The sequence below is a fragment of the Limulus polyphemus genome, unplaced genomic scaffold (assembly GCF_000517525.1).
Source record: "Limulus polyphemus unplaced genomic scaffold, Limulus_polyphemus-2.1.2 Scaffold507, whole genome shotgun sequence".
NCBI lineage: Eukaryota > Metazoa > Arthropoda > Merostomata > Xiphosura > Limulidae > Limulus > Limulus polyphemus.
The window spans coordinates 343,846-355,213 of record NW_013666117.1 but is presented as its reverse complement, the minus strand read 5'-3'; the positions used below and the strand labels follow the sequence as shown (position 1 = coordinate 355,213).

Genomic DNA, 11,368 nt, shown 5'->3' with positions numbered 1-11,368 from the left:
CTTATATACAATAATACCGTACATCTAGTAAACACTCGAGGCTTCAGGAAGGGACATGATTTTTCTAGAAGTTCATGACGTGTTACTAGAGTCACGTGACTTCCGCTGTCGTAACAATATATATATATATTTGTGTATGTGTGCGTACAGGTATGGTTTTAGGTTAAGATTTAGTTTTAAGAGTTTCACGTTCCTTTGTGTAGTGTAGCTAGATATCTGTAGTTTATCATGAGTATTATAGTAATGGTGTATATATGCAATTATTTTTTATGGAAATGTCTCCAGAATATGCAAGTCAAGCATATTGGCCACTACTTTCTTCATCCGTGATTTCTTTGCAGCTTTTGGGGTTGAAACAACATCACGAGTAAGCTACGTCAAATGAAAGGTTGATTTATCAAGATAGACAAAATGTTTTGGAGTCTGAACTTAAATAAAAAGGCAGGACTCAAAATACTGGGCCAAAAAGAATTACAACTGAGTAGAAAAACTTGGTCAAGAGTGTATGTTTAAGTTATAACGGCCTGAACCATTAGCGTAGCCCGGGGCAAAGGGTCCAAAGAGCGCCCCATGGTAATCTGAAAAAAAAAGAAAGTTTTGATATGACCAACACTAAAAACACTATTCAAGATTGTTTGAAAAAAATAACAACTTAAATTTGTTGAAAAATGTACTATTAACGTTTATTGGTTTATCGAGAATACAACTTAACCAGTAAGCAAATTTTTTCACATAAAATATAAAATATTAAGATAATTTTACTAAAAATGTCTTTCTAATAGGTGTTGTTATTCATGTTATTCAAAACTATTTAAACAAATAGTATTTCTACACAACCGAGCTGGAGAGTTGCTAGATAGCACATTTCTTAGTCCTGCCAAATACAGGTAATGTGTTTTTAAGCCTGTGTACGAATTTTAGCGTTTATATTTTATTCAAAAGTAAAGTAATATATTGAAGTGGAGTTGAAGTGTGTTATCATGGCTCGAAGCGCACCCCCTTCGAGGTGCGCCTGGTAGCAAGTGCCCCTGCATTCTTTTCTACACTACTGCCTGGATCCAAATACATCGTCCCAGACCCATCAGGATCAGCATGAGAAAAGTAAAACTATAAATAACACATCGATCAAGCTCCGTGTCTGCAGTCTTGCATGTACTTCCGCTTAATCTGTTTATAGAATACGATCCCTATTATTTATGGACAGCTCAATTGATGCAGGTAGCCTCGGGTCTCGAGCTTAACCTAAATTAGCTGTCTCTAAAGTCGTCACAGCCCTAAGAATGGTCCACAACAGTCCTGTAACCCCTTCTGCATTCCCTACACTACCTTCTTTCTGGTCGTTGAACCAACAGAGCCAGGGGAGATGGGAGTGCAAACTATTTACCTGCACAAGTGACCGACATTAGATCAAATGCCACTCAGATGTCGACCTAGTCACTCTAGCCATTAAAGCGCGATGACATCGGCATCTCGTTTCCGTCACTTTTTCCTTCAGACACATATTCTGCATCTCCCTGTGATAGAGGACCGTACACCATATTCACAAGAAGTAACACTTCCCATCCTAACATTAATACGTTCTGTGAACAGCTCATTAATCCCTATTTCATTGCTCTATGTACCATCCTCACATATGACATATGTTTGTTTCAGTTGGGATTGGCAAACTTTATAAGTATCTGCTTGGTAGTCTGTATTACACGTTATGCCAAGTCATTAGATTGGGGGTGATAGGGTGAAGTACAAGTTTTCACTACACTTAACACAACTCAACAAACAGCCGGCTGTTGAAGTTAGTTCCCTGATCCATGTGGATTTCTTCTGGTACGTTGAATTGTGCTAATACATCTATAATGGTCTGTGCCTGTGTATCAACCAATAGAAAAGGTTCAGCTCACTTTGTGAAGTAGTCAATGGTGATAGTAATATATCAATGACTTCATGAGTGGATCAGCAATATATTTTGGGATATATTATGCAAAGGAGACCACCCAACAATTCTCTGTTGGAGTTTACCCTGTCTCAACCAGTTTTTTTCTTGGTGGCACGCCCTGTACAGAGCTTACATCAGTGTTGAACTCATTCATGGCCTAAAGAACCATACAAGAATGTTAGCACAAGTGTGTTTTAAACCTTGGTGCCCTCCAGTCTTTATGTTGTGCAAAGTCTAGAGTACTTATTTTGCATAGCTCCGGGAACCATTAGCTGTACCACTGTTGGAACACCTCACATCATGAGTTGATAGCAACTGTATAGAATACCTTTTGCACTTGTAACTGCTCATACAGGTGTCACAGGTTATGTGTGACCATACTAAGCTTCTCTATTAGTGCTGGTTAGTCTTGACTTTTCTCAATGTCAAGAAATGTTCATGCTAGGTCAATCCTTAAGCTGATCGTCCTAGAACTCCTGAAGTGTTAAGTTTGACGTCCATCTACTAGTGTAGTATTTTAATTCATTGTTTGCACTTGCTATGGGGAAAATAGCCACAGTTTTAACCCCCAAACTGTATCCATAGTCAAGATATTTCACAAATGGATATGGTCTTACCATGTATTGTGGACATGGGTGATAAACTATGACAAAGTCATATTATTGCAATGTCATTATCCAACGTTCTGTTATTATTTACAGATTTTTAAGGTATATTAACCACTTCACTGAAGTGTGGTTTACCCAAGTGGTGAACTTCCTATCACACAAGTAGTAGTGGTAGTGTTTTACAAAGACAAGAATTACAAGCAGCTTTTTTATCATACAATATCTGCATTTGGGAGCCATGAGTATATGACTACTGCACAGAGTTGCACATTCCACTCCAATCTGCAACTGTGATAAAACAGATCCAACTCATTTTCGCTGGTAATGGTGTCTAATAAACACTCACAGTTAACATAGACTAGACATCTCTCCCATTGCATTCCCTTGAGTTTAAGCTCCATCAGATATTCAAAAGTAGCTTGTGTATTAAATAGACTGAATAGCATTTTGAGGAATTAATACAAGCGGTCTCTTGTGCTAAAAGCAATCTTAGACCTGCTTTCGTCATCCAGTTCGACTTGCCAATATCTGAATGCCAGATTTAAAGTGAAACAACGTGAACCTTCTGCCACGTCTAGACATTCATGTGTTCATGGTACAAGAAATACAGCAATGCAAGTTACCGTATTCAATTATCTAAAATCAATACAAAAACGTGGAAACCTTCCTTCTTCCTGAAAAACACTAAAGAGATAACAAAACATTATCCAAAGGTTATATGCCTCCATTCTACAGCATCTACTGTATATAAGTACTTGTGACTCATTACTGCTCCAAATAAACTAGTGCAGTGGTTGTTGTATTGGATATGTATAGCATGTGTCTATATGGTGCTGAGTCACCAGTGTTCAGTTCAATCAGCCATCTGGTCCCGCAAATACATCAGTGAATTTACCCAACAAGTCACTGAGTTACTTTTGCTGCATTCGGTCTAGACTGTCAGCAAAATCTTCAATCAACACTTGGCTTATATAACTGCATTACACGGTACCAAAGCATAAGACATTGCCTAGATGAAACCACAGTATACCATATATGAACGTAGAGCTAATATTATTCCCTCTATTACATACACTCGTTAATTAACTTTCCTTGGGGTTGATATTGTTGGCATTGGATGACATTTCTATGCAACACCAGCCAACCAGCTACACAGGGAAAACTGATGGACAGGCAAGGATGCCAATTCCAGATTTGAGACTCGGAATGACTACATTCATTTTGTGGACGACACCACCTAGTCTGAGCTGGAAATCCACTTTTCCTCACCATTCCCCAAAACAAAATCAGAACCTGCTGGAAATAGCAGTAGTCTTGCTCAAAGGACTTGAAAGGTCATGATGTCCACTAGGGTCTTCGTCACTGTCAAGGAACTCATAATCTCTCCCTTGTACCCTAACTGACACATACCAAGTTCCACCAAGCCCTGACAGAACTAGACTGACCACTAAACTCTTTGACACAAGTAATTCATTGTCCCCCTTCCCTCCCAAGCTGGTGGCCAAACCCGACTTGTGCTCTATCAGTTTTCCAAAGCATTTGCCACAGTGTCAACTGTTTTTTATTGGTCATCCCTAACATTCTAATATGACAGCTGGCACTAATATTCTTGCTCACTTTGCTGCTTGGCAAAGTGATGACATTGTGGGTTAGCTGGCATCTGTTGAAACTGAGACCATTGGTGTCTCTGCACATTACAATAATCCTTTATTTGATTATAAGCATATAACTGTAATAATTCTTTATTATAAAAAAACACACATGAATAAAATATTAAAGACAAAAAACTCTTAAATCTAGTCGCATATATACATACAGCTGTCAAACATAACCTAAAATACATATATATACCCATAAAAAGAAAACAACCCCATCATTACTTGACTGAGATAACAAGCTAGTAGTTAGGACAGTTGTTGATTTGTACAATCATTTATAGAAAGGAAGTGGCGGTCTTTACTTTCCAAGCTCTTAAGCAATATCCATATTTTGTGATTATCAAAGGCAGGATGGCCATTTGGTCGTGCCACCAATAACTGAACTGTCTTAACAACCTTGCTTTCGAGCCCTCAGGTGGTAATGTAAGACATCATGGACTTATTGCATGTACCATGCTAAGATGAATATCGCACAAAGCTACATGAGGGCTATCTGTGCTAGCCATCCCTAATTTAGCAGTGAAAGACTATACGGAAGGCATGTAGTCATCACCATCTACCGCCAACTCTTGGGCTACTCTTTTACCAACGAATTGACTGTCACGAATTGAGTGGGATTGACTGTCACATTATAATACCCCCACAGCTGAAAGGGCGAGCATGTTTGGTGGGATGGAGATTCGAACCCGCGACCCGCAGATTGCGAGTCGAGTGCCCTAGCCACGCCAGGCTACCATGCTAAGGCAGTTGTTGATTGAAAAAACTCACAAATGAAATTGAAGTGTGGTCTCTTGCTTTCCAAATGGCCTAGTGGTTAGGGGGCTCGACTTGCAATCGGCAGGTTGCGGGTTCGAATTCCCATCTCACCAAACATGTTCGCCCTTTCGGCTGTGAGGGCATTATAATGTGACAGTCAACCCCACTATTTATTAGTAAAAAGAGTAGCAAGAGTTGATGGTAGATAGTGTTCGCTATCTACCTTCCCTTAGGCTTCTGCTGCTAAATTAGAAACAGCTAATGCAGATAGTCTTTGTGTAGCTTTGCATGAAATTAAAAACAAACCAAACTTTCCAAACATCCAATTGATTTTCGTCACAAAGATTACCATCCTTATCAGAGTAGCTGTGGTTCTCTAAAACTTGCAGCAGAGCTTCTCTTGGAATGGCCTTGCACATGCTTTTAACTGAGTGTGTGTGTGTGTGCCCAGCTAGAACAGTCAAGTAGTGAAAATAACTTTTCTATACACTTAACTGTGTACAAGTCCCTTGTGGAGAACGTGTAAGTTAAGTTCTACCTTGAAGCAGAGAGTGAATAGAGAAACATTTCAGATGAAGTTGCCAATGGTTAGTTTCCTGTATAGTGGCTCAGTGGTTGGTGGCCAGTTGTGATACGCTGACATACTATACTTTCTAAATGTCTTTAGATGTATAGATATTTTTTCAAAATTTATTTATTTAGTTCATATGCAGTTGTAGCTTAAACACGTGGTTCAGAAAACTGTTAAAGTTGCCTTAGTCTATTTACTTTATTTCTTTGCTAGTTAATGTCTACTATATCCGAGGGGATATTGTAGTATCATGGTGCATTCGTGTTGAAAGGGTCACCAACTATAATATCCTTTGCTATTCGAAAGGATGGTGTCTGTATGTTACAGCTAGAGCTAGCAAATGCTGTGAAAGAAAACAAGGGTCATTATGTGATGCTGTTAACTGGATAGAGAAATAGAGTTTACCTGTTGAATTCAAATGTGCTTTCTTGGTTCAGTTCTTTTTGGAGATTCTAGGCTAAAGACCATGCTTTAGATTATCATGTTTCAGAGCTATCAGGAGAGTGTGAAAAACTGTGTGACTAAACATCACCTAATAGATAATTGACTGTGGTCCTGTCTGCGCAAATAAGTAGATTGAGTGCTCTTTTACTTTTATAATAAAGATTATATATATATTTCGTTCAAAATTTGTACAGTCGTTAGTTCACACACAAGTAAACTCAATCAAGTTTTCAAGTACAGAGTACTTCACAAATTTTAGCCATTATTAGCGGATCTATATCAGATACTTATACGTAAATCCGTTCACTTTAGAGTACGCTCATGCATGAAATGATACGATTTCGTATCTTGTCTTGTTCATCTTTAAGGAATCCACATGTATATATATAACCCAAAACAATTTATATAGTGATAGTAATATTACATCGATTCTTTCTCGTGGTCATTATGTAACAGTGGTATTAGAATATTAAAACATGCATCATTCCTTTTGAAGTAAATATATATACAACGTCAATATTAGCATACTATCCTTACTCTCTAATTCTTTTTTAAATTGGTTTATAACATCTAACCCAGCTCGTTCCTTATGTTTTTCTGAACGCTACTCTAGCAATATCCTACACTCGTACCTTATAGATTTTTCTAAAAGCTATAAAATTGATTTAAAATTCAAAACCAGCTAAAATTGGATAGAAAAAAAAAGGCATCGTTTAAAAACAACGTTTCGCCACTGTTAACATTGTATGATGATGCCAGGTTAACAGTGGCGAAACGTTGTTTTTTAAATGATGCATTTATTTTCTATCCGTTTTTGAATGTTGTAGAGTGTGGGATACCTCCAACATGTATATTTAAAAATTGATTTAACTTGTCCATATATTCTCAACTCCTTGTCCCATTCTAAACACTGGTCCTATTTCAAATGAGGACTATCTTAAAACATAACATAAAAACGTGTTCTTTTGACGTACACATAACGATTGTTATTTATCCACCAGGAATATGCCTTTTGTACACTGCAATTTAAAGGGTTTTCAAGCATCAAAATGTAATGCTCCACATATACAATAGTAGAGTGCAACATACTGTTTTTTATGTGCTTTCTAATTGCAGTTTTGGTTTTGTAGTGTCGTTTTTTTCTCTGTAATTTTGAATTTTATTACATAATCTCTTGCACTAAATAGATTAGTAAGAAAGTTTGTGCTAAATCAAATCAAACTGTGCGAATTAGTTTCTTCCATGTATAGTATAATAGTTGTAAACGAAGAACACAGCTTTTCAAATGCCATTGATATTTTAAGTAGGGTTTTATCACACAGTCTCTCCCTTAAGATGTCAGTAAAACAGTTGTGCTCTATCCTGATCTATAATGTCACACGCTACTTCTATACATCGTATAATAAATTAAAGTATTTGGGGAGGGGGGCTATCTCCAGCTCCTGCCTAAGATTTAGTTATATCCGTCCCCAATTTTAAATACTGACAAGAGGAAATGTTGCAAGCCAACAGCAACTTCCTTTATGGGGGCACTGTTCAACTCTTTGAACGGAAAACTGGATTGACTTTTACTTCTATAATGCACCTACAGCTGAAAGCGTGCAGTATGTTTATTCTAATAATGCAGGTTTCCGAGAAAAAATTTATACATGTACTACTCCTCTCCTCTCTCAATCAGTTCCCCACCTCTTCCACATACATTGGAAAAGTAAGTCGACATACACTGTATTATATTCGTCCGACTCGGTGTTTCCATTGGCCAATTAGAGAACAGCATTATGACATGTAGCTAACTTGATGATTAAACGAAACGGCAGCCTCAGTGACTTTTAGTGTGAGAATCCCATTGAACTCCAATTAATAATAAGAAAAGAACAGTAAAACCAGAGTCTTGCTAGTATTGTGTCGGTGACCGCTATTGAGCGTTAATTATTAAAATCCCTCTGATAATTTTTTTTTCTTATTATTATTGAAAGCAAAACTACACCAGAGGTTAAACAGTAGTAACTGATAAATATATTGTCAAAATAGTACTATATTCAGAACTGCTTATAAGAATAAAATAACAAAGAGCCTTCATTTTGCAAAAATGCGTTGATAAAGTTTGTAGGCTGAATCTAATTACACACATCGAGAAAAACCTATACTTAAAAAAATGCGTTAAACGTTTTTCTAAACGTACTGGCCAACTCGTTTTTGAAAGACTTCATGGTTTGTGATCAGTAGTTATACATTATAAAGTATTTAGGGTCTGTAGAATGTGTCATGTGACCCAAATTCAAATAAGTAGGACACTACATTGCAAGAACCTGTAGTATCGTATATACACAAGTGTAGTATAGTTACATTGTATTATACTATCCTACAGTCATGGACGCCTAACATATATAGAGGGGCACGCGCTCCTCCATTTTTTCTGTAGTACATATACTATCATTAACAAATATCTTGGACTGACTTGGTTTTGTTCATTTTCCAAAACATTTGTAAGATTGTACAATGTATTTTAATATTCGTATATGTCATAAGCCTATTATATACTAGTAACAGTAATTAATATTTTGTACCCAAATTAATATATTTCTTAATCAGGTGCAACAACGACTCGGAAGTTTGTTTGTTGTTGAATTTCGCGCTAGCCGTCCCTAATTTAGCAGTGTAAGACTAGAGGGAAGGCAGCTACTCATCACCACCCACCGCCAACTCTTGGGCTACTCTTTTACCAACGAATAGTGGGATTGACCGTCCCATTATAATGCCCACACGGCTGAAAAGACGAGCATGTTTGGTGTGACGGGGTTTCGAGATTGCGAGTCGAGTGCCAGTTACCACCTGGCCATGCCGGGCCCGACTCGGAAGTAGTACATAAGGTATAATAAACATGTTTTTATCTCTATAGATGTAATCTCAATTGGTTGCCTAATATAAAATTAGCATATGCTGAACAAAATCATTAGACAAAAAAAACAGCTAAGAAACAGGAATACTGATATAGTGAGTAGAGTTGCTCGAGAGGCAAATTGGTTTAACAAGACATAGTTGAAGCTTGGACCACCAGGTAATTTTACTTCTACAAAACAGCCAAATAACAACAGTGATCTTCTGTGATGCAAAATAGTCGAGATTCTGAATGTTTGTATCACTTGGTTGTCTGGGTAAATTTGTTGGCAGTTTCCTCTTAGAGTCTGTGTTATATGTCATCAGGCACATTATTTAACAGAAGCTAGCACATTTACACCCAAACATAAGGTAAACATGCAAAGTTCTCTACTTATACCCAAGTCTCTTCACCTCATAGATAAAAAAAAAAGGAGGCTAATGTCTCCACGATGTCAATGAAACAATCACTCTTTAGGCTTATACTTTATTGCAGGACACATTAGTCATCATCAATGTACTATGCATCTCATAAAAACTACAGTTAACTGACAATTAAACCGCTATGAATGACAACATACACTTTTTCATAATTCCAGATGTACATAAAACAGTCTTATTTACATAAATACTACTACAGACATTTTTTTTTAATAATACAGGTTTTTTTACAAAACAATTTAATGCCTTCAAATTACCACAATTGTTAATGCACATGGTAAGAATTTAATTCCTCTTTTTATCTTGCTGATATCTCAAATCATCTTGTGGATTACTGGGGTATCAAATCATCTTGTGGATTACTGGGGTATCAAAAGTAGATGAATACTAAAATAAAGTACATACGAGACATCATGAATAACATCAGTAGTGCATAATGTTTAAACGTACTCTTAAGTTCAAAATGATTTGCTTTTCACTTAAAGAACTTTCAAAAGTACTTTCTGTTACAATGAGAGTATATACTGACAGGCTCAAGGATATTACGTTACATGAAATATCTTAACACTTACTTAACAAGGATAACATCAAGTTTCAAGTACAAAGCCATAAAATCAGACCAGGATTATTAAGAATCTACAATAACTGTGTACGTTTTACACAATGCCAGGGGTAAATTTTGTGACACTTGAGTGGTTTGATGGAAGCATAATTTCATGAAAGTGGTATAAAATATTGATGTTGTGCCTTCTGTGATATTAGTTTAAGAATTTTATTAGGATTTATGACAATTTTTATTATAAAAAAACAAAAGCCTGGAATTTTGAGATTTCAGTCAATGGTTGGCTCAAACTAATTGTACGACCTTATAGTTATCAGATGCCTCGACTAGCGTGTAAACAATATTCTAGTTGAAGTACAGAAGATGATCATCAAAGCTAGTAGAGTACAAATGTCTTGTCAAACTTGCTTTCAACTGAGAAGAATCATGGACTTGTAAAAATAGAATGCAATTATGGATACACTTCATGTTGTCAGCTCAGGAACTCCGCTCGTGATGCTTTTTCCAAGGCTGACATCCACCTGTAGTAGGAAAGAGTCACACACACTGTTAGTTCATGTGTTACCTTCATATAACTAAGTCTTGATAAACTAAAGTATTATAAAGCATCCCAATAACTTTTTACAGTGAATTTTTAACCATATGAACACATGATTGCACGGGAGAAATAATTAGAAGCCATTATGATGTTTCAACTAACTCACTATATCAAGACAATTTTTGGGATTATTTTATGGTAAAAATAAAGAACATAGAGCAAAACGGTGCTAAACAATAATCATTTGTCATTACCACTTAAAATATAGTTGCATATAAAAAAAAACAATCAGTTGGCCAATATTTAGTATTAAAACAATGTGCTAGACAGTATTTCAGACATACAAAATTTCACTGATCTGGAGAAAACAGTCCGATTCTGTATGATTGCAAGTCAAACGATGAGCTTTGGAACTTAAACATAGATATGTTTACCAGCTTTAACTGAACCATTTGTACAACTGAAATATTTTTATATAATTACACACACAATTCTGAAATACTTTGATTGTTATTGGAGATAAGAAATTAATGAAAATCAAATATATGCAAAATAATGTTCACCTTTTTTGTTCATCTGCATCAACAGCTTGAAAATAATATACTTTTTTCTTGTGGAATAACTTGAAAACATTCTCTCTTCCATCAATGTTCTCAGCTTTATCTGGTATTGCTACAGTATATCCAGGAACAGGTACAGAAGTCAGGGCTCTTTCATCCTGAAGACAGTAAAAGACACATTGATCAACCATAGTATGATCAGATGAATATAGCAAATATTACATGATGTTTTCCAAACAATATTTCACCACCGAATGTGCAGTACTAGTTAAATAACACAAACATACCAACTTGAAATTCACATAATCTAACCGACAAATGTGGGGTTACAGGGTTTTATTCATTTCTATCAAGACTTCTTGAACCCACGTGTTTTTCTAGCATCATGACAAATGTGGGGTTACAGGGTTTTATTCATTT

General features: G+C 36.3%; 1 protein-coding gene across 4 annotated transcripts in view; it reads right to left on the bottom strand.

Annotated features, from left to right (window-relative positions):
* Nucleotides 1–10,079: 10,079 nt before the first annotated feature.
* LOC106458741 (FYVE, RhoGEF and PH domain-containing protein 1-like) overlaps nt 10,080–11,368 on the bottom strand; it is a 57,117-nt gene continuing 55,828 nt past the window's right edge. For all 4 annotated transcript variants that reach the window (XM_022385047.1, XM_022385046.1, XM_022385048.1 and 1 more), the window contains 2 exons: nt 10,952–11,106; nt 10,080–10,371 (listed from right to left, as the gene is read on the bottom strand). In XM_022385047.1, coding sequence (XP_022240755.1) covers nt 10,323–10,371; nt 10,952–11,106 — 204 coding nt within the window. In that variant the 3' untranslated portion in view covers nt 10,080–10,322. The remainder of the gene's footprint in view (nt 10,372–10,951; nt 11,107–11,368) is intronic.